Genomic DNA, 25,076 nt, shown 5'->3' on the forward strand with positions numbered 1-25,076 from the left:
AATTCTTCACGCATTTTGCTGGTGGCAGCAACAAAGCATTCCCTGTGATTAAAGGTGTTGGCAGTGGCAGCTGTCATTTCACAGCAACAAGGCAAGAGGAACGGAATATTTAAAGCAACAACTTTTCTGAAAATAACTAGAGAAACAATAGAAATAAAAAGGAGAAACTTTCCAGAACGAATGTTAGTTCACCAGATATATCCCAGGGTCAGTCCTTTAAGGATAGTAAAGGTGAAATCGTATGGAATTGATTGTAATATCAATAGATGACCACGATGAAAGGTGGGAAGGATTAAAAGAGAAAGCATGAAAACAGGCCCTTTGGCCCAACTTGTCTAATCCGACAGACAGCCTCTTAGGATTGAAGAGGCAAGGGACTGTAGACAAACAAAAAGCACAAAATACTGGAGTAACTCAGTAGGTCAGGTACAATCGCACATCGCTGAAGTAATATGCTGTCTTTTTATTGTTACTTTCAAAGTGGACAACTTAATGTTGAACCACTGCCTCACCCAATCTGTCTTTGTCGCCTTGAAGCCAGGCCTGTCCAGGATGCTAGATTTCCTTTTCTGATGGACAATGGTGAACCAGATGAGTTTTTAATGCTCTCACTATTACGAAGACTTGCTTTATTAAAATTCTTAATCTATTTGATTACTTGAATTTAATCCCTCGGTTTCCATGGAGGGATTTGAACTCAAGTTTCTGGATCGGAGCAGATTTCTAGTGCCTTAAACCCCTGTCCCACGGTACGAGTTCATTAACCATATAAACATATAACAATTACAGCACGGAAACAGGCCATCTCGGCCCTACAAGTCCGTGCCGAACAACCTTTTTTCCCTTAGTCCCACCTGCCTGCACTCATACCATAACCCTCCATTCCCTTCTCATCCATATGCCTATCCAATTTATTTTTAAATGATACCAATGAACCTGCCTCCACCACTTCCACTGGAAGCTCATTCCACACCGCTACCACTCTCTGAGTAAAGAAGTTCCCCCTCATGTTACCCCTAAACTTCTGTCCCTTAATTCTGAAGTCATGTCCTCTTGTTTGAATCTTCCCTATTCTCAAAGGGAAAAGCTGATCCACATCAACTCTGTCTATCCCTCTCATTATTTTAAAGACCTCTATCGACTTGATCTGGGCTCCAGAGAATAAAGACTTAACGTATTCAACCTATCTCTGTAACTTAGTTGTTGAAACCCAGGCAACATTCATTCCAAGAGCTCTCCCGAGTTTGCCCTGATTCGAACTCAGAGATTTACGGTAACGGCCACTCGTCGGTACTCGGGGCTCTCGTGGACATTTTCCAACATGTTGAAAAATCTTCACGAGTCTTCCCGTGCTTACCTGCCGTTAGCGTTACGAGCCGCTAAGAGACGTCCCCGGGAGAGCTGTTGGAATGAACTCGTACCGTGGGAATGGGCTTTTAGGTGTGCAAATTAATCCTATTGGGGATCTCCTACCTCACTCATGGTAAAGTCCGTGTGGTCCATATTATCCTCATTAGTCACCTCTGAACCAAGAAATCTGGAGTGAAATTAATTCAACCTCAATCACGAGACACCAACTCGGAAAAAGAAGGAAGGCTTTCTTCAACAGCACATCCATTGGTGATCTCTGCTCAGGACCACAATAATAACACATTTTTATATGGTTCAATGGCTATTTATTACCCCATGTGCAGACATACAGTGAAATAATTTAATTTGCATACAGTTCAGTGTAGTATAGTCATACCTAATAACATTGGTACAAAGTGCGTTAATGTAGTCTACAGAGACCTCCGCATGCCAGGTTTTGGCACAATTTTCAAAGTCCAGTCCAGACCATGCGCTTGGTCATCTGGAACGGTGCCAGATCCAGGCAAGTCCCAGGCTGCTGCAGGGCCTCCAGCCATCACCTCCGCCCAGATCTTCCAGTGGACCTCATTCCCCCCTGGCATGGCCAGCTTCAGCCTTTGTGCCCCTGGGGTGCCTTCCGCACCCGACGTTGAGGGAGTGGAAGGTAAGACCCCGGTTGACACTATTACTGGCCCTTGCTCTCGTATCAGTCATCGCCCACTCCCTCCATCCCCCTCTCTAGATCTCCAGTCCTCAGGAGATGAGCAATAGCTGGCTCAGCCACTTCCTTCTGTCCGTGCAGCCTACCAGTCCTTCCTTATATTTAGGAGCTACAGGCAAATTGCTTGTTTACCAAAGGCATGTATTTGTAACCGAATATAGACACAAAAAGCTGGAGTAACTCCCCGGGTCAGACAACATCTCTGAAGAAGGGTCTCCTGTTCCTTTTCTCCAGAAATGCTGTCTGACCCGCTGAGTTACTCCAGCTTTTTGTGTCAACCTTCAGTTTAAACCAGCATCTGCAGTTCCTTCCTACAAATGTATTTGTAAAGTGGGAATTGTCTGAACCTGTTGCCCCGATAGCATTTAGTTCTTATTGCTTCAAAGCCACAAATGAGAATGCAGAATGAAATCATACTGAACATTGGAGGGAAATTCCCAGGCCCATTTCTTTCTGATTTATTGTTCGTTGTTTAAACCTGTAACATTTCCTTGGACATTTGTACAACCACCTGCTATTTCCATTCTACATCAATCAGGAAACGCTATCTATAAATGACAAATTCATTTACATGAGGAATTCATCAGAGAGCTTTCAGTTATACTTATGAATTATTTCATTTAAATCATTTCTTATTAAACTTCTGGAAAGGGCAATCAAGATCAGTGCCAAACTAATTTGTTTCTTTGGATTTAGTCTGCAGTGTCTATAGAGCAAAAATACTTTTAGTAGGGAGATAATTAGTTATTCTGTACATACTGGCAGAATATGTTGGCACTAATTATTTAACTATGGAAGTTAGGAGTAACTAGTAAGAGAAAGCCCAAAATGTTTGTGTATCTGGAATTTTGAGTTTGGAGATTGCTAGATCAATGGATTGTGTTGTGCACTAGGCCATGCCTTTAATCTAAGACTAGGCCTTTGCCAGTTTGCAATTAAATTTTAAGTGATAGGAGCAGAATTAGGCCATTCAGCCCATCAAGTCTACTCCGCCATTCAATCATGGCTGGTCTATCTCTCCCTCCCAGTAGGCCATTTGGCCCTTCGAGCCAGCACCACCATTCAATGTGATCACAGCTGATCATCCCCGATCAGTGCCCCGTTCCTGCCTTCTCCCCATATCCCCCGACTCCGCTATTTTTAAGAGCCCTATCTAGTTTTATGATTCAAATAGCCTCAGTACATGAACATATTTAAGTGGTTTTGTTGTTTTATAGATGTCATTCAAATCTCCCAATTGCAAAAATGTATGTTTGAGTCAAAAGACATCAAGATGAATATCAGGTTAAATGAAACTATTACATTTTGTATTAAGTTAACAGATCTCTCTTCAACCATTTCCATTGCTTCCTGTCTCACTCATATTTTACAGTGTAGGCTATACAAGTTGTTTTACATTGATGGCCTTAGCTATACATATCAATGTTTTTCTCCCATGAAGACATCTATACCCTAAGGCCAATGTAAGCGAAGGCCTCATTAGGCACGACTTCCATTTCCTGAAGTATACTCACATCATCGCCAGCAGCAGGAGAGCTTTATACCTCTAGGTTTCCAATCCAATTCACAGCTATGGCAACTAAATATCGTCGATCTGATGAGAAAAAAATTGATTCAAAGCAGCCTTTCAAAGGTCCCTTGGCGGTTCTGCTGGATCTGCCCTTTGGCATTCTCTAATATGCTATCATGTTATTACTCTGTCATGCATACTTGTGTAACTAGTATATTAACGGAGCAAGTTTTTGTTGCGCATGCTTTCAAATATGGCATTTTACGTCTTAATGAAAAGCCGTCCTTCTCCCGAGTGTTCTATCATCTCTGCCTCTGGGTCTACGCTTTTGCTATTAAAACTTCATCTGGGATGTTTTTATGTCTACGGGTTTCCTCACCAAATGCCCATCCCTTGTCCTCTACAAACAAGCCAAGGTCTAGTTGCCATATTGCGTCCAGTCCCGTTCATCCTTGGTTGCAATGCTGGTTGGGGGCTAATGCCACAATTGTAAACATTCCATCCTGGGGTTCAATTCTGCATGGGTTTTACACTTCTGCCTGGCAAACTTTCATTCTCTTTGAGTCCACCAACCATTACCCCTCAACCGCTGCACTCACTCCACCTCTATCATCCACACTCCTCTCCCTCTCTCTGCTGCCCACTCTGGGTTAATCTATGCACCCACCTCACCCTATTTTCCAACATGAGCAGCCAAACCTCCAGCCATTATGCCTGCAACTCAAATATCACTGTACCTTAATTGGTACATGTGGCAATAAATTCAGACTTGGTGTCCCTTCTGCAAATATCTTCACCTTCCCACTGTGTATGGCTTTTTGATTATGATACAAAATACCATATTTCAAATCCTGCACAACCAAAAACTTACCCTCAGCTAATAATCTCAATTCAACAATTCATTCATTTGCAATTAAGTGTGCATCCTCCAAACAAGGTTTAAAATTAATATCATTAAATGCGCATTAAATCTAATCCCAGTTCTCTCACTCGAAAATGTTATTCATTAACATTCTGTGCTGTTGGGTATTTTGCCTTTGGTTTTTCTGGATGTTACTGAGGTCCAGGTTATTCTCTTAAAAGTGGGTAGTATTGAAATTTTAGTATTCTGATCTTCGGCAAATGTATTGCCAGATTTGGAGCTCTGTGGCGATAGCGTTCTTTTGTCTGTTATGTTACGAACCTGTATCAGCATGGTTGTACACACGTGGCTGCTTGTGCTTTGAATTGCAGCAATTCTTCGGCAGATATATTTTCCCTTCCAGTGCCTTTGGTGCCAAGAGCTGTTTTATTAGCAGAAACTAACTTCAATTGGCATGGGAGTCCATGTGGCTGTGATGGATCTAGAGGGGGAAGGAAAATTCAGTCGAGGCACCAAAAGCAGATGTGCTTGCCTCTCGGGCATCTAGATTCCTCTTGGCCTCATTCCAAGACATGAGCCTCAATCCCCGATGCACTTTATCAGGGGGTGCCCAAGGAGACCTTTTTTTCCAGTTTATATTCTGTGGAGGAGACCATCTTGAAGTTACATCATGTCATCTACTTCAACCAACAAGTGAGATCTAGCACAGGGACCTTCCCACATAGATGCAAAAGTTAACCACGTCATTAGGTATTCAAGTCATTCTATTGTTACAAGCAAACTTAACTAATCAGTTCACCAAACAGATTTATGAGTATACTCCCAGAACTCGAGGACCTGAACTATAGAGAGAGGTTGGGCAGGCTAGGATATTATTCCTTGGAGAGTAGGAGGCTGAGTAGGAGTGGGAAGGAACTGGTTTAAACCAAATGTGTTTATCAGGAGGCTAAGTGGTGACCTTATAGAGTATATATAGGCTAAAGGGAATAGCTAGTACTCTGTAAATGCCATAATAAACAAAATAACAGTTCGGTGTATATATATATCATGAGAGGAATAGATCGGGTAGATATACAGAGTCTCTTGCTCAAAGTAGGGGAATTGAGAACGAGAGAACATAGGTTTAAGGTGAGAGGTGAAAGATTTAATAGGAACCTGAGGGGTAACTTTTTCACACAAATGGCGACGGGTGTATGGAACAAGCGTCCAGAGGAGGTAGTTGAACCAGGTACTATTGCAACGTTTAAGAAACATTCGGGCAGGTACTTGGATAGGACAGGTTTAGAGGGATATGGCCCAAATGCAGGCAGGTGGGACTAGTGTAGATGGGACATGTTGGTCGGTGTGGACAAGTTGGGTCGAAGGAGGTTTTTTCCACACTATAGGACTAAATGCTGACATAACTCAGCGGGTGAGGCAGCATCTCTAGAGAGAAGGAATGGGTAACGTTTGGGGTCGAGACCAAAGACAAAACAATGCCCCCAATTTTATGTAGGTCAGAGCTTATTTGGAGTTTGTAGTTTTTAATAGCCTGTTGTACACCCAGCTCCACCAGACTTCTATGGAATGCACATCTGATATAATCAAACAGAGAGTCTTGCTTTCAAATCAACCAAGGTAACGCCTTTACAAGATTTTCAGAGATCTGTAGTAGGATTACGTAACATGTACAGATGTACAGCAGGGAACCATCCCGCAGTGATGCCAAGGTGGGCAGATGCCTTAAGAAATGAAGGGTGAAGTCAACCGGTTCCCCATTAATAATCAACTTGTTTGATGCTACAGTAGTCATGGTATTTAAATTACTGAATCATAAATGGTAAATCTGATGATGTGTAATGCAACCTCTAATTGGATTGGTTGCATAAATAATTCCCAAACCCCAGCTGAAAGAGGCTCGTACAAGAGGTCAGACAGACCAGGCTCATTAGAAGAAATGTTTCCTCCCACTGTTATTCATGAGACCAGCTCAACCTTCACCTTTATTTCAATCATTCAAAAACCCACACCAAATCATATTTAATCTTTCAAGTCAGTATTTTGTATCATTTAATATTTGATGGACTACCTTTCTCCAGTAATAGAAATCTGATTTTTAAAAAAACAAGAAGATATGTGTAAGGCCAAATCTTACACAAGTGCCATAGATGTCCTTTGTGGTGCATTTTCAAAGAGATTCTCTGTGCCCATGTCAGATATTCTAGATGCCGCTTATTTTATTCATATCATGTCAACACTTGACAATTCGAATGGGAAAAATATATTTTGACAACAAGATGTAATGCATACACAGCAAGTTGCAGGCAGTGAATCACATTCCTGATGCCCTGGAAGATGGGGATTGTGTTCTCCAACCATGAATTGTGGCCTCGGAGGTGTCAAAGCTCTCACAGAGCACAACCTCCTGCAGGAAATGGTCCATGTATCCATGTATCGGCCCAGAACATGTTGCACCATGGTGCAAATACCAAAGCCTACACTTAATTAAAATTGTTTCCACCGTGGAATGTGTATCAAGATGCTCCCTGTTATCCTTATAGTTCTGCTGAAGTTCCAAGATAGAGTTTGGACGGGTTCTTAAAGGACACTTGCACAGGTACATGGATAGGGAAAGTTTAGAAGGATTTGGACTAAATACGAGCATGTGGGATTAATGTACTGTTGGTGGGGCACAAAATGCTGGAGTAACTCAGCCGGACAGGCAGCATCTCTGGCGATAAGAAATGGGTGATGTTTTGGGTCGAGACACTTCTAGAGTAATATAGAAATGTAGAAAATAGGTGCAGGAGGAGGCCGTTCGGCCCTTCGAGCCAGCTCCACCATTCATTGTGATCATGGCTGATCATCCCCTATCAATAACCCGTGCCTGCCTTCTCCCCATATCCCTTGACTCCACTAGCCCCTAGAGCTCTATCTAACTCTCTCTTAAATCCATCCAGTGATTTGGCCTCCACTGCCCTCTGTGGCAGGGAATTCCACAAATTCAAAACTCTCTGGGTGGAAACGTTTTTTCCATTCTTAAATGACCTCCCCTTTATTCTAAGACTGTGGCCCCTGGTTCTGGACTCGCCCAACATTGGGAACATTTTTCCTGCATCTACCTTGTCCAGTCCTTTTATAATTTTATATGTTTCTATAAGATATCCCCTCATCCTTCTAAACTCCAGTGAATACAAGCCTAGACTTTTCAATATTTCCTCGAATGACAGTCCCGCCATCCCAGGGATCAATCTCGTGAACCTACGCTGCACTGCCTCAATCGCAAGGATGTCCTTCCTCAAATTAGGAGACCATAGCTGTACACAATACTCCAGATGTGGGCTTTCTAGAGCCTTATACAACTGCAGAAGAACCTCTCTACTTCTATACTGAAATCCTCTTGTTATGAATGTTCATATGGCCATCCAGCCTGGGAGAGTCTAGGACCAGAGGGCACAGCCTCAGAATAAAAGGACGTATATTTACAATGGAAATTACCTTCAGAAGGAATTCCTTTAGCTGACGAATATGTGGAATTCATTGCCGCAGAGGCCGTTATTGGGTATTCTTAAAGCGGAGATTGATAGGTTCTCGATTAGTAAGGGCATTAAAGATTACAGGGAGAAGGCAGGAGAATGGGGTTGGGAGGAAAAATACATCAGCCATGATAGAATGGTGGAGCAGATGATGGGCTGAATGGCCTATTTCTGCTCCAAAATGCCTCATGATCTTATGGTTAAACATGTCAAAAATGTTAGATACAGAAAACCACATTAGGTATTAAAGGATCTTTTGTTTTCTGATTAGCAGAATTATTTTGGCATAAACTAGTTTAGCTATTGTGATAAAATATACACCAAGAGTATTCTAGTAAAGTGTGATTTTTTTAAATGATAGTAAGGGCATATTTGTAATTCAAAATGTAATCTTATTAATTGAGAATAATCAGTAGGTATGTTACAAAACCTACCTGAATCGTGGCTGAGTATCTGCCCCTACCCCGTGTGCGCGATTTTGGCGCTGTTTAGAGGGAGCGGGTTTAAAACGCGATTTTTACTAGGCTGGTGCAATCGAAAATGTTCAGCCTAGTAAATCATTAACGAAAAATCGCTGAAAGACCCCGTCGCAAAAGGTATTATTAGTTTTTATGGCCTTGTATAATAGTTATAGTAGTTTAAAAACCACTCTCTAAACCCACAACCTCTCGCAGCCCCAGGGTTTTATAAAGCAAACAATTAAAGGTATGTACCTTATTTTTACATTAAAAGGGGCTTCTTAAGAACCCTGTATATAAAGTTTTCTATAGCGAGTAGTTCATTTTGGGCTCTTTATATCCGCAGTATTTTTCTGGGCATTTGAGGGCACAAATCCACTGCAATGTGAACGTTCTAAACCAGCGCGTTCACAGGAACCCACTAGAAAGCCGATTTAAATGGACTTTAATTTACAGCAATTGAACACTAAATTCCTTCCATTTGGCCTATAAATTAATGTAAATGAGATTTTAAAATCATGTTTTATTGTGAATTATTTATGAATATTATTTGGACACTTGGGCTATTTAAAAACGTTAATCATTTATTAAGAAATGGATAGATGTTTAGATCTAGTAATTGAAGTTTGAAATTTGCTACACTTGGGTAACTAACTAATTATATGTTTTAATTTCAGGTCATCCAAGTTAGATTATTTTATGTTTGTTTCAGAATGGTTCAATCTACGATAACTGAAAATTTCATTCAGTTCTCTTAATTTTTAAGAAGGTTATGGGCTTTTGACTGTCCACGATCACAGCTTTTTTGTTATGTTCATAGAAAATCAATAGGGAACAAGATGCTAATTTCTGAGTATGAAAATGGCCATAACTTTTTAAATACTTGAGATATGAAAGTGAATTAGGTGTCAAATTAAACTTATTTTTATGCTTTATCTGATGGGATAAATTGCAGAATTGATTTTTTAAATCTCAAAATGTTGTAACATTGCTATATTCATATCAGAGACAGCACTGTCACACTAACCTTTCACATGATCAGACTTCGCCTGAGCTACACTGTTCACCTGATTTGTCTTTGTTGATTTAATGCTATTCATTTGTTTGAGCAAAAAAAAAAGTTCTGGACTAACTCAGCGGGTCAGGCAGTATCTGTGGAGAACATGGATAAGTAACATTTTGGGAAGGATCCCGACTCAAAGCGTCAGCTACCATGTTCATCAGAGAATCTGCCACTAGGGACCCACTGGATTACTCCAGCACTGTGTGGCTCCTTTTGTTAACCAGCATCTGCAGTTCCTTGTATCTAGGGACAATTTACAATTTTACTGAAGATAAGTAACCTACAAGCCAGTATGTCATGGGGGTGTGGGGGGAAATGGATCACCTGAAGAAAATCCACATGGTCAGAGGGAGAAGCGACAAACTCTGTGCAGACAGTACCCATAGTCAGGATCGAACCTGGGTCTCCGGGGCTGCAAGGCAGCAACTCTACCCTTTCACCATTCTGCTGCCATTTTATTTGATAGTTTGCGGGTTTTTTTAACCTTTTTTTTAATCCATATTTTGCCGTTGATTTTTGGGGGGAATAATAGTCATTTCAATCTTACTTGAATATGCAGATCATTGATAGGCAGCAAAGCTGTGCTGGGATCTTGCTGACTGCCAGTAGCTTACAGGGGAGTTTAATGTACAGAGCTCCTTCTAACCCACAAAGAGACGCTTCACTAAGAACCCTCGGACTGCTATGACCGTGCGGCTCAGCTGCTAAGCCATCTAGCTGTGGAATTATCTGGCGGAAGTACGTTTGGGAATTGGGACTTGCATGAGGGCTGTGGACCCCTTTCAAGAAAATCCAGGGCATGTTATTTGTTATATGGATTGCACAGCTGATATACTCAAACAGTGAGCCTTGCATTCAAATCGATCAAGGGAATTGAAGTTCTAATGCCTTACTTCTAAAACAAGATATTCAGAGATCTGTAGTAGGATTATGTACAGATGTACAGCAGGGAACCATCCCGCAGTGATGCCAAGGTGGGCAGAAGTCTTGGTAAATTAAGGGTGGTCAACCTCATTTCCCTATTAATAATCTACTGGTTTCACTCAGCCAAACACGCAGTCATGGTATTGAACTTACAGAATCATAATGGTTAATCTGCTGATGTGTAATGCAACGTATAATTGGATTGGCCGCATAAATAATTCTCAAACCCCAGCTGAAAGAGTCTCACATAAGAGGTCAGACAGACCAGGCTAATTAGAAGAAATGTTTCCTCCCACTGTTATCCTTCACCTTTTTCTTTTTTGGACCACTGTTATACGTTTGCAAATTTCAATCCTTAAGCAACTTGTATCTGTGATTCATGTCATCTTTCCTGCAATGAAGATACATGTCTAGAAATTTAAGGATGTTGTGCATCAGGGCCCAGGGTTTGTGCTGCATGTATTAAATGATTGCAAACGTCTCCCTACGTAAAACACATGCACTAAAATAGGATGAGGATACAACAGTGAATTGATTCATTGTGCAATCTTGCCACATTGAATCATGCATTTCTTACACAGAAACCGTATGGATCATGAGCAGAAATGCAGCACTAACAGCTGGAAGCATTGTGTGTGTGTGTGATAAAAAAGATGACATCATCAACTACTTTGTAAGCGCATTCATGTAAACATTAATAAATGAGAAAATAAGGTTCAGTATATAAAGCAATAATAGTGCAAAATGCTAAAACCACTGCCCCCGAGTCATGATACAATCTTGGTTATTTTATCTAAGTATTCAACTCCTTGTTTTAAAAACTGTTCCACTATAAGAATATGACATTTTTTACATAAACCACTTTTCACAAACAATTAATATCTTCAAAATCTATAAAGCAGTCTGAAGTAAACGTAAGTCTGAAGAAGGGTTTCGGCCCGAAACATTGCCTATCTCCTTCGCTCCATACATGCTGCTGCACCCGCTGAGTTTCTCCAGCATTTTTGTCTACCTTTTGAAGTAAATGAAGAGTTATTTGGAGTAACCTTCTGCTAATGAAATGAACACGTTTTTGAAGTTTTCTAAAGACATATCAACATGTAGTTATAGTCTGTATCAATATATTCTCCACGCACAGAGATGAGTATACGAGGGCTCTGGTATTGTGTCTCTGTGGTCAGGTTCAGGCAAGGTGAAGAGGATAATGATGTTCTCTGCTGAAGAGTTATTCGGCTCAGTTAGTGTGTAGCATTTCTAATGAACTCCAATCCTGTTGGTTCACAACCACACTTATACAATGATTTTACTATCAGTGTGAGTGAGGGGAAGCACCCAATACATGAACATTACAATGGAAAATGAATGTCCAGAATTTTGTTGGAACTTTACCATCATTTATTTGTTGGATGCCTGATAGAGTGAAAGCAGCTCCTGGAAAATTGGCTGTTGGTGCCACCATGACCTATAAATTCAGTCCCTTTGATACTAAATAAGTGGTAATCTTAAATTAGTTCACAAATTGCAAAATAAACAGACCCAAGGTAAACAGTCAGGTGCAGTGACCAAATCTAAAGGAAGATTGATCACAGGCCAATTGGTTGGGTTTAGGGAGGGGATTATCACCAATATCAGAGATTGCTTTATGATTTTATCCAAACTGCAATTATTAAAGGGATCTCTATTTTATGGTCAAAATGCTTTTCATTTTTTAAAAAAGTGTTTTATTATGGCACCCCTTGTGGACACAATCTAAAGATTTTTGCAATTGCACCTCGTGTTTTAAATTTGCTACTTTCTGAAATTTGATGCCATTGTGGCGGCTCCTAAGGGTCGTGCCATTATACTGCCGAACCCCTCGGCACAGGAGTGGTGCAGTCCGGAGGTAGCCCTCAGCCGGAGGGTTTAAAAGGCAGGGTTTGGATGCCATCTTCCTCTGGTTTCGTCTTCCCTTCAACCGGGAGGAATAAAATAAAGGTGCTTCTCAAACACTGAACTTCGTGCCTCCTTTTGAGACCCACGCACCGCACCATTGTGTTTAAATCTCAATATTCAAGTTATCCTGGATATGGGCCTTAATACCAGTGTATTGTTGTAAAAATGCACATAGCTTCATGGCTTTATATAGGAGAAAGAATGATGCGAATATTTGCTTTGTTCCAACTGACCAGGGAAACTTAAGCATTGCAGGGTCAACAAACAATTCTTGAATTAAATATTTTCATGAATGCAAATGTTTACATAGAAACATAGAAACATAGACAATAGGTGCAGGAGTAGGCCATTCGGCCCTTCGAGCCTGCACCACCATTCAATATGATCATGGCTGATCATCCAACTCAGTATCCTGTACCTGCTTTCTCTCCATACCCCCTGATCCCTTTAGCCACAAGGGCCACATCTAACTCCCTCTTACCCAATGAACTGGCCTCAACTACCTTTGTGGCAGAGAATTCCACAGATTCACCACTCTCTGTGTGAAAAATGTTTTTCTCATCTCAGTCTCATCTCAAGATGATAAAGCAGAAGTAGGAATTTTACTCGGGAAAGAGACAGAGACTAAGACGTTTGCCTCCATCACAGTGAGGAGGTGCTTGGGTGAACTCACTGTGGTGGATGTTGATTTGTGTTTATTGTATGTTTTGTTATTTATTAATACTGTGTATGACTGCAGGCAACAACATTTCGTTCAGACCAAAAGGTCCGAATGACAATAAAGGAATCAAATCAAATCAAATCAAATCTTATAAAATAAAAACAGACAACCAATGACTTAGGCATTATGGGAACATGCCTAAAATAAAACAAGGTCATAATGTAATAGAAACATAGAAACATAGAAATTAGGTGCAGGAGTAGAGGCCATTCGGCCCTTCGAGCCTGCACCGCCATTCAATATGATTATGGCTGATCATCCAACTCAGTATCCCGTACCTGCCTTCTCTCCATACCCCCTGATCCCCTTAGCTACAAGGGCCACATCTAACTCCCTCTTAAATATAGCCAATGAACTGGCCTCAACTACCTTCTGTGGCAGAGAGTTCCAGAGATTCACCACTCTCTGTGTGAAAAAATGAACGTACACACCTTACACGTGACAAACTTCACGAGCAAACATAAGGGAATAATCCATAAGTTGTTATCTGTATTGTTACAAATAGATGCTCATCCATTTGCATTTGTTAGGTGAAACAGACACCCATTGATTTGCATTATTTCTCCCCTGAAACAAGCCCAAGGCCAATTTATGAAAAAACTTCAGACCAGAGTTGCAGCATAAAATAAATTGTGAAAGCAGATTTTCATATTGTGAGACAGAATGTAAACGGCAAACATTACTTTGACGCCACGCCCCAAAGTTATGCATCTTCAATCGAAGGACATCTGATATATTTTCTCTAATACTAACAGTTCCTCTCCAACTAGAGATTCAGAGGTAACAATATGACACTCCCTGGCAGCAGAACAAAACTACCCATCAATTCACTGAAGCTGCATGTCTTCTAAGATCTTTCAAGATTCGTTAATTTCCACTGCAGATGTAAAACGTTGGCAGTTCTCACTTAATTTAGCTCTGAAAGTAAATTATAGCAGTATGTTAGTTTAGTCTAAAGAAGGGTTATGATCCGATACATTACTCATCCTTTTTCTCCAGAGATGTTGCCTGACCCGCTGAGTTACTCCAGCACTCTGCGCCTATAGTTTAGTTTAGTTTATTGTCACGAGGTACAGTGAAAAGCATTTTTTTTTTTACTGCCCCTATTTCAAAGACGCACCTACTGAGGATGTCTTGGGGATTTTTGATAGAATTTATAAATTTTTAAACACTCGAAATCTTGAAATTGTCTGAACAGATATTGAAGATATCATAAAGGAATGTGAAGATACGGAGGGGAAAAAAGAAGATTAGCCGTGCACCCATTGAATAGTAGAGTGGGTTAGACAGGTTGAATGACCTGCTCTTGTCTCTAGTGTTGCTGATTAATCTAGACAGAAGAAAAAGTTGTGCCAAATAAATCTAAGTGACCATGGCTGATGCAATTTGATGTAACACATGTAGAACATCTGAGAAAGTTTACTATCTGACCTGTCGATCTCTCGAGCATTGGAGGTTGAGGGAAGACCTGATAAAATATGATGAGAGGCATAGATAGGGTAGACAGTCAGAACCTTTTTCTCAGGGTGGAAGTGTCAAAGACTAGAGGGCAGAGCTTTGAGGTGAGAGAGGCAAATTTAAAGGAGATGTTCGGGGCAAGTTGTTTTACACAGAGAATGACGGAATGTGCCTGGAATGTCCAGCCCGAGGTGATAGTGTAGGAAAATATTATAGTGGCGTTTCAGAGATTGTCACATTGATACACAGGGTATGGGGGGGATATGGATCATATGCAGGCAGAGGAGATTAATTCAATGTGATCATGCGATCAGGCATGATCATATTGAATGGCGGTGCTGGCCTGAAGGGCCAAATGGCCTCCTCCTGCACCTACTGTCCATTGTCTATTGTGTATTGTCTATGAGTCTATGTACTGTTCTATGGTCTTTATTACGCGAGCTCAGAATAAAACAGTTTTATCAGTACATTTGAGTTATCTCATCATTAAATGTACTCAGTCCAATGTATAGTAGAAAGCAACATAGCCCCAGTCTCTATTAATGACATAACTAAAGGGAATAAATTGTGAATAAATTGTGTAGCTCGTGGACAGGTCACCTTTGTACTGCACCCGGCTACTGGTTGCTAAGAGATGAGAGAGAAATTCCAAGTCGGGAAGCGGAGTGGAAAAGAGCCCCGGACTGAGTCTTGCCTCATACAGTAAGTCTGCAGCCTGGAATAGTGAGATTGCTGAGATAATCTCACAGAAGACTCACAGTTAAAAAAATGGTTACAATTGGAAAGGAAAATCCGGAATGTTATTTGAATTGTGAGAATGAAACAAAGGAACACGAGAAAGTAAAATTAATAAAAAGGATTAATATCAATTTATTTTTTTTGTTCGAACACGGCCCATCCAAAGCCATTAATGAACGGTGAACAGAAACAAGAAGTTGGGTTTCTTTAAGAAACAATTGGATTCATTCAAAGCAGGAATGGATGGATTAAAGTGCATCCTTTTAATATTACTCATTATTATCTTAAGACATCCTGAAAATGGCTTCATCTCTGCCTGTTGATCTGTTCTGGTCCTAATCATGGGTTTGTTCTTCTCTGAAAAAGGCATAGCATTACTAAAGGACAGGCTGCTGTGCTGAACTATTATTTTTTTGTCAGCTACCAGCAAAAACGTAAAACGATTTCAACTCCTTCCTGACAGAAGTTGTCTCTGTATTCCACTGATCAATATTATACACCCTTGCCGAATGCCATCCATCAGACGTCAGTTTTTCTAACACTTTATTTTAAGCCGCAAGTGATAATTGTACTTCAGTGGTAAATCTGGCTGCACAGACTGTCATGTGCTGGTGACTCATTAACTGTAGGTTAGTGGTTGTCAGGTTGCTAAGGATTTGTGAGGGATGCTATCCAATGTGACAGATTTAGCAAAGGCATCAGAATGATCTTTAAAAGGAAATTGTCAATTCTAGGCATATTTTCACCGCAGTTATCATGCTAACAAATATTGAATTAGGAAGTACATTTTTTTCAAATGCCAATCAAGTGTTTAACCAATTCTAAAATTTGGTAGTGACACTGACATCATGTAAAATCCCCCTCCCCCTATTTTAGCATTCCACATTTAACCTCTATTTTGCTAATATCAAGGTAGAATTCCTTTGCCAAGATAAATCCGGAATATAATTTCAAAAGTAGTAACGACAGCAATCAAATGCACGTCCATTTAAATAATGTAGATTATTCTAAATATTGGCCCGCATCAGACCTTGTAGATTTAACCCTAAAACCCTTTATTTGTGGCTGGTGAAAATATTCACGGTCAGATTCATATTGTTGTCAATTCAAAGTGTTTCATGCCGTGCCAGTAAACATTTGTCTGATTTTACAACATCAATGTTTCAATGGTGCTTTATTGTGACAAGTGCAAATGCACAATGAAATTATTTTTTTACAAATACTCCAGTGGAGAATTGTTATATGTAGGCATGATCCCGCCCCCCCTCCCCCCCCCGCTTAGCAAAGTGTACAGAAACAGAAACAGAAACCGCATGCAAGAGGTGCCACGTTCTGGCGCCATTTTCAAAGTCCAGTCCACGCTCTAGTTGTTATGAGGGTTGCCCGATCCAGCCAAGCCCTAGACTGCTGCCGGCCTCCAGTCATCATCTTCCTTGGATGTGTGGATCAACCTGCGAACCGATGTCCCCTCCTTGCCCGTTCACCTTTGTGCCCCGGGGAACCTCCACGCTGACTTGGAAGGCGGGATAGACCAGACCCCCGGTTCCCTCTCCTACTGGCCTTGCCCCTTGCCCATCGCATGTATCACCATCACCGGCACCTCACTCCCATTCTCACGGCCAGACTTCACGTCCGTTCTGTTGTTTGCTTCATGTTCATATCTGTTCAGATTCAGATTCAGATTCAATTTTAATTGTCATTGTCAGTGTACAGTACAGAGACAACGAAATGCATTGTTCAGTTGCAGAGGTTGCTTGTTGTGATAAATAGTGAGCTCGGGGGGTTTGTTGCCCGAGGGGGAAGGACAGGAGATCTGTAAGTGGAGGGTTTGTGACCACTGATTGGGAGTGTGGATCAGTGCGTAGTGCTTGCATTAATGACATGCAAGTTGCGACTCTAACGGCTGGGTCCACAGCTGCTCCAATGTCGGTGTGAGCAAAGCTGTATCGTCACCCCAAGTTTGACACCATCCATCCTGCGACACTATACCTCGCCTTCAACGAGCTTTCCACCTCCGTCGAGCTGCTCTACAATATTAATCAGACTATCCAATCTCTGCCACCCACACTCCACGACCTCCATCATCGATTTATAGGACACAGATGCCTCTTGCATGCAAGTGGTGCAGCGTTAGAGTTGCAGCTTCATAGCACCAGACACATGGGTTCAATACTGACTATGGGTGCTGCCTGTACGGAGTTTGTACGTTCACCCTGTGACCACGTGGGTTTTCTCCGGGTGCTCCGGGTTCTGCCGTATTCCAAAGATGTGCAGGTTTGTAGGTTAATTGACTTCTATAAATTGGTCGATGCAGACTCGCTGTATCTCTAAACTAAATCAAACTAAGTACATTCAAAGGATGAACTCCGAGTCATTGTAAAGTCGTTCACTGAAGTACAGTACAGAATGGGCCCAGTTAAACACATGATAAACTAAACCCTTCATCCAGTCTGCCCCAACCTGATCAAATGTGGACTTTTTCCCTCATAATTTGGGCCCATCTCCCAACTAAGGCCGATTCCAATTATAATAAATCACTGTTGACATCCGTGCAAAGCCTTTGGTTATCAGAGGAAGGTCAAGAGTTTCACCCTGGCACATGAGGGCAATGATCCCGAATGCTTCTGAGATGTGGACTATCTACAGTGGTCATCTCAAAGTAGCACAAAGACCAAAACAGCACCATTGTTACAAAACCCTCCAAACCCATTAACGGGACAACCACCTATTCCAACCTTAAATCATATCTTGAGCTTAGCATTAATCAATAATCATATAGGCAATAGCACGATACAGGACCAGCAGCTTATCAATAAACATTGTGTCATCATTAATCATACTGATTGACCATATTGTCAATAACCAATCCATATTATTTTTCAATGCTCCTAATTGAATAGAATAGAATAGTTTCTTTATTGTCATTGTAACATGAACCATGTACAACGAAATTTAAAAATGTCAGCCAGTCAGTGCACCATTCAAACATTTCTAAAAGCTAACGATACATACAAGATAAAATATTAAAAGATAAACAACTAAAATAAATATCACGAAAATAGCACGCATAAACACCCAACCCTCCATCCTTCTGTCGATTTCACAGTGTACCACAGTCCCTTAGTCTGTATCGCCCCTGCGTTCCTTGGCGGCTACATTTAGTGCTTTTATAGCAGTGGGGTAAAAACTGTTTTTTAGTCTGTTCGTCCTTGTCCATGTAGATCTGTACCGTCTGCCTGACGGCAACAGTTCAAACAGGGAGTGTCCGGGGTGGGAAATGTCCTTTATGATACTCTGGGAATTTTTGATGCAGCGGGAACTGTGTAGGTCCTCCAAGGTAAGGAGAGGGCAGCCGACAATCCTCTGGGCGTTGTCAATGGCCCTCTGGAGCGCTTTCCTCTGAGCCGCTGTGCAGCTGGTGTACCACACGCATACACAGTATGTTAGTATGCTCTCAATGGAGCACCGATAAAAGGACAGCAGCAGTCTCTGAGTGATGTTATTCTTCCTGAGCACCCTCAGGAAGTGCAGTCTCTGCTGGACCTTTTTCAGCAGTGCAGTGGTGTTCACGCTCCACGTCAAGTATTGTACAAATGTTGTAACTGAATTTCTGTTTGCCTTCAATTTCCCAAGTATTAAAATGCAGGCATCTGACTAGTAGTTGGATCAAATAAGTGGACATGAAGGGATATGGTTGAGAAGAATTAGGGGAAAACACGGGAAGGTGAAATGGAAAACGAACCAATCTTTGCTAAAGGACAATAGCGTGTCGCTGATGGCTGGACTATGGTGCCATCCTCACCTTGGTGCCATTTATGTTATGTTGTGTCGTGGACTTTCTGTGTTTGTGCTTTTTTTTAATTCAATTTCAATTTTATTTTTAATATGTTTTATTATTTATTTATTATTATTATTATTATTATTATTATTTTTTTTTTTTTTAATGATTTTTTTTATGATACTGCCTGTAAAGGGAAATTCATTTCGTTGTCTCAAATTGAGACAATGACAATACATTTGAATACAATACAATACCATGATCTTTGTGATTAGTACACTGTAAATGGGTTGTGAAGGAAAGGTGCTGCAGATGCTGGTTTAAATCGAAGGTAGACACAATGCTGGAGTAACTCAGAGGGTCAGGCAGCATCTCTGGAGAGAAGGAAACGGTGACGTTTCGGGTTGAGACCCTTCTTCAGTCTGAAGAAAGGATGCGACTCGAAATGTCACCCGTTCCTTCTCTCCAGAGATGCTGCCTGACCCTCTGAGTTACTCCAGCATTGTGTCTACCTCACCAACACCCACCTGTGTTTCCACGTTAGTCACCTGAAATCTATCGAATCCCACGGAGCTGGGATCATACTTGACTCCCAGTGAGGGTTGAAGGAGGAAAAAAGAAATAAAAATGTCGCAATCTTGCCCTCAAAGCAAAGAAATGGATTCACAGTTAGTAATAGAGTTTTTAAGTGTCATTATAAGGAGCTACTTGCTACTAGGAATGTTTTTTTTTTAATTAATCTGTTTGGACAGAATGGGCAAACAGAATTAATAGGCAACGTTTCGGGCCGAAACTCTTCTTGTGGTGTAGGATTAGTCTGAAGAAGGGTTTCGGCCCGAAACATTGCCTATTTCCTTCGCTCCATAGATGCTGCCACACCCGCTGAGTTTCTCCAGCACTTTTGTCTACCTTCGACTTTCCAGCATCTGCAGTTCCTTCTTAAACAAAATTAATAATTGTGTTGGGTGGGATTCAATGAAACTTTTCAATTCTGCCTCACTTACCATTTTCAGCCTCCTCTGCTTGAGATTTGCGTATAGATTTTAACTGGAACTTAATCTGCCATTGCCAAGTTGCATCACAAATGAGTGACTCTTCTGCCACATATTATTTTAGGAACATGCCAAAACATACAAAGCTGCTTATGACACGTATGCAGCTTTGCCAGGATTTTGCATTCTGATTCAATACTTTCGCTGGGGCAGAAATAGGACTGCAGGGTGGCACAGCGGTAGAGTTGCTGCCTTACAGTGCTTGCAGCGCCAGAGACTCAGGTTCGATCCCGACTACAGGTGCTGTCTGTACATTCATGTAAAGGTCATGTATCTCTCAACTAAACTAAACTTTCGGGTTTTTCTGAAATACATTTTGCAGATCAATTAATTCATCTTTGCAAACAAAATGCTGCTTGCAATTCCCTTGACATGGTAATTAGGCCATTTTGAGGAGCAGGGCATGTCCTGGGAGGGGAGTTGTGTGGGTTGAGACTGTTTCATCACCTCTGCTGCCTGCTTGCCAAAAAAAAGGGCTTTAAAAAGCATAAATCAAATATTCAACATCAAACACTCGCCTTGGTTGCATCACCTAATACCTGCGCTGCTGCTTTGAGCATCTGGAGCGACAGTTTTCATGAGGCAACGTGTAGGTGGATGAGTTTTGTGAGTCTGCCTCTTGCGTCTGATGTTTTCTGTTGGAACCCACATGCAGTGGGAGATTTCTAAAGGTCTCGCTCTGGTGTATGATCAAGCCAACTAATTATTTTCCTCCTTGCATCTACTGAAATTTGCGTGACTTGTCCTTTAAGTTATCCCCGAGTGGGTGTAAACAAACAGGGAGCAGCTGCCGGCAGTTAATTGAAGGCCTGGCACCTCCTTTGTTGTACAGTGATGAGCGAAGAAAGTTTTGTGGCTAAATCAAGTCTTCTCTAAAACTTTGCATCGCACCATAAACCCAACTGCTTCCTGGTGACCCAAAGCTTCATTGCCACAGAAGGCTGTGAAGGCCAAGTCCATGGGTATTTTTAAGGCAGATATTAAGTTTCTTGATGAGTACGGACGGGTAACTAGGGGTTGTGGGTGAAAGCAGGAGATTGGGGTTGAGAGGGGAATGGCAGAGTCGACTTGTTAGGCTGAATTGTCAACAAAATAGAGAGAGTACAGAGGAGATTTACTAGAATGTTGCCTGGGTTTCAACAACTAAGTTACAGAGATAGGTTGAATAAGTTAGGTCTTTATTCTTTGGAGCGCAGAAGGTTAAGGGGGGACTTGATAGAGGTCTTTAAAATGATGAGAGGGATAGACAGAGTTGATGTGGACAAGCTTTTCCCTTTGAGAATAGGGAAGATTCAAACAAGAGGACATGACTTCAGAATTAAGGGGTAATATGAGGGGGAACTTCTTTACTCAGAGAGTGGTAGCGGTGTGGAATGAGCTTCCAGTGGAAGTGGTGGAGGCAGGTTCATTGGTATCATTTAAAAATAAATTCGATAGGCATATGGATGAGAAGAGAATGGAGGGTTATGGTGTGAGTGCAGGCAGGTGGGACTAAGGGGGAAAAAAAATGTGTTCGGCACGGACTTGTAGGGCCGAGATGGCCTGCTTCCGTGCTGTAATTGTTATATGGTTATATGGTTATATGGTTATATGGTTAATGGCCTTATTCTGTTCCTACAACTTATGGACTTATGAAAGCTTGCTAACTTCTGAGCCTATAGTAGACACACAGGTTGGCCCAGAGGGACCAGGTTTTCCACCATTAACGTTGGTGTGAGGTTTACTGGAAAATGGCATTTTCATTTGCACGGTGGCGCAGCGGTAGAGTTGCTGCCTTACAGCGAATGCAGCGCTGGAGACCCGGGTTCGATCCTGACTACGGGTGCTGTCTGTACGGAGTTTGTACGTTCTCCCCGTGACCTGCGTGGGTTTTCTCTGAGATCTTCGGTTTCCTCCCACGCTCCAAAGACGTACAGGTTTGTAGGTTAATTGGCTTGGAAAATGTAAAAATTGTCCCTAGTGGGTAGGGTATAGGATGGTGTTAATGTGCAGGGATCGCTGGTCGGCACAGACCAGGTGCTGTATCTCTAAACTAAACTAAAGTAAATAAGGAAATTGGTATCTACTGTAAGTACTGTATCCACTGCTAGCTTGAACATGCCCGATAATCTGCAGAAATAATGCTGTTGTTTTGCCAAATAGTTAAATGCTAGCAGATTAGAAAAGATGTATTTGCATAGGTCAAGCACCTGACCCAGGCACAACAGTGATCATTGAAGTAACACATGAGACTGCAGATGCTGGAATCTTGAGCAAAAAACAAAACGCTGGAGGAACGCATCGATCGATGAGGGCAAATGGACAGATGTAGTTTCGGGCCAGGACCCTTCTTCAGACAATCTATTCAGAATGATCGTAATTTTGGAAAATGGCTTTAAGTAGATGCATGTTTTTGTTGCCCCATGGGGAGGGGTGGAAATATTTACAGGGCCACTATACATTGGCGTATTAATAGAGTGTTTGATGTAGTTTTGGGGTGGCACAGTGGCGCAATGGTTGAACTAGTGCCTCAAAATGTCAGGTTTATTGGCCTCTGGAAATTGTCCCTAGAGTGTATGGACTGGATATGTAAGTGGGACAACATAGAACTAGTGTGAACATACCACTCGTGACAATGATCAGCGCGGAGTCAGTGAGCTAAAGGGACTGTTTCTAACTCCAAACTAAACCAATTGCATGTCCATTACATGGGAGTTGGGACCTCAGATATAGCTACATATTTTGACTCACAAATATTGACCAAATGGTAGTTGGCAATCAAATGATTTTCTTGCCACAGCAGTGGGAGTGGTCACACCAACATTCAGTACAAGTCTTGTCCTCTCCAATCGTGTTCAGGTGTTGCTGTGCATCTTAGTTACAATGCTGCACATTGTGTGTGCCTGCTAGGGTGGGGAGTCCTCTAGTGGTGTGTGTTATTATCATTGCATAGATCTCAGTATTTTTCATATTTCTGTAAGTAAAGCAACAAAAGATATTGCAGAGACATTCGGAACAGAATTAAAATCAATGTGACCATCTTCACTCCACCTGGGCCACATAGACTTTTGTTCATTTTAGGAGCAACCTGCCTCCAGTAAATAAAATAGGACGAAAGGTTATACATTACATACTATCTAAAGGAGAAAATAGTCCACCAGTTAGTCAAAATATATTAGTTAGCAACTGACTGGAATTTATCTTGCACCAAACATTCTTCATGTTATCTGTAGGAAGGAACTGCAGATGCTGGTTTACATCAAAGATAGACTCTGAAGGTCTGAAGAAGGATCTGAAGAAACATCACCCATTCCTCTCTCCAGAGATGCTGCCTGTCCCACTGAGTTACTCCAGCATCTTGTGTCTTGTCCCTTTATCATGTATAACGTGACAATAAACTAAACTCAAACTTAAATAATAACAATTTGTTGTGACACAATTTGACAGGTTGTCCACTGACCTGAAGGAGGGAAATTAAGATAGATCCAAATTTGATTCAATTTGGTTTGAGCTGTTCTAGAGAAGACAGGAAACTATGTGCCAGTGCCTGCAAGGTGTAAACATTTGCTCTTGCTATATTTAAGAGGGAGTTAGATGTGGCCCTTGTGGCTAAGGGGATCAGAGGGTATGGAGAGAAGGCAGGTACGGGATACTGAGTTGGATGATCAGCCATGATCATATTGAATGGAGGTGCAGGCTCGAAGGGCCGAATGGCCTACTCCTGCACCTAATTTCTATGTTTCTATGTTTTTATGTTTAAGACAGTTTGGAGATTTGGTTTTGAAACCAGCACAAATTTGTGTCATGTTATTAATCTGGGATTGCTAGAGACTCCATTGCTAGAGAGACGGACAGGCCAAAGAGCCTGTTTCCACGTGTGTTCTAGAGTTAAGTTTAAAGTAGGACTTCAAGGTACATTTGACATGTTGCTGTTGTTGTTGCTGCTGCTGCTGCTGCTGCTTGCAGAAGATTCTTGTTTTGCATTGTTAACGAGAGGTTTCCTGTGTTTCGCTTGTAGGTCAGCCCCAACCCAAGGTGGTGCTGCTCCTGCTGCGGGGGGACCTCCAGGGGCCCCTGGAGACGGAGGGCCACCGCCACCAGTGAACACCACCAGCAACAGGAGGCTGCAGCAAACACAGGCTCAAGTTGATGAGGTACAGTATTTACCATCCACTCCTGTAAGATTCACTATGCGTGCGGCACAGATGGGCAGCAATAGATTTACCACCACAGGTTGGTGACCTTGGGTGCTCTCTGTACGGAGTTTGTCCATCTCCCTGTGACCACGTGGGTTTTCTCAGGGTGCTCCGGTTTCTTCCCACATTCCAAAGATCTGCAGGTTTGTAGGTTAATTGGCTTCTGGTAAAATAAAATTAGCCCGAGTGTGTAGGATAGGAATAAGGTATGGGTGATTGTTGATTGGTACAAACACTGTGGGCGGAAGAGCCTGTATCCATGCTGTATAGAAACATAGAAACACAGAAATTAGGTGCAGGAGTAGGCCATTCGGCCCTTCGAGCCTGCACCGCCATTCAATACGATCATGGCTGATCATCCAACTCAGTATCCCGTACCTGCCTTCTCTCCATACCCTCTGATCCCCTTGGCCACAAGGGCCACATCTAACTCCCTCTTAAATATAGCCAATGAACTGGGTTCGACTACCTTCTGTGGCAGAGAGTTCCAGAGATTCACCACTCTCTGTGTGAAAAAAGTTCTCCTCATCTCGGTTTTAAAGGATTTCCCCCTTATCCTTAAGCTGTGACCCCTTGTCCTGGACTTCCCCAACATCGGGAATAATCTTCCTGCATCTAGCCTGTCCAACCACTAAGAATTTTGTAAGTTTCTATAAGATCCCCTCTCAATCTCCTAAATTCTAGAGAGTATAAACCAAGTCTATCCAGTCTTTCTTCATAAGACAGTCCTGACATCCCAGGAATCAGTCTGGTGAACCTTCTCTGCACTCCCTCTATGGCAATAATGTCCTTCCTCAGATTTGGAGACCAAAACTGTAC

The 25,076-nt window shown here is 41.8% G+C and overlaps 1 protein-coding gene across 1 annotated transcript in view; it reads left to right on the forward strand.

The window, feature by feature from the left end:
* vamp2 (vesicle-associated membrane protein 2) overlaps positions 1–25,076 on the forward strand; it is a 76,072-nt gene that overhangs the window by 35,206 nt on the left and 15,790 nt on the right. The window contains exon 2 of the mRNA XM_055646431.1: positions 24,080–24,215. Within this exon, the coding sequence (XP_055502406.1) occupies positions 24,080–24,215 (136 nt within the window). The remainder of the gene's footprint in view (positions 1–24,079; positions 24,216–25,076) is intronic.

Source organism: Leucoraja erinacea, chromosome 14, assembly GCF_028641065.1.
Source record: "Leucoraja erinacea ecotype New England chromosome 14, Leri_hhj_1, whole genome shotgun sequence".
NCBI lineage: Eukaryota > Metazoa > Chordata > Chondrichthyes > Rajiformes > Rajidae > Leucoraja > Leucoraja erinaceus.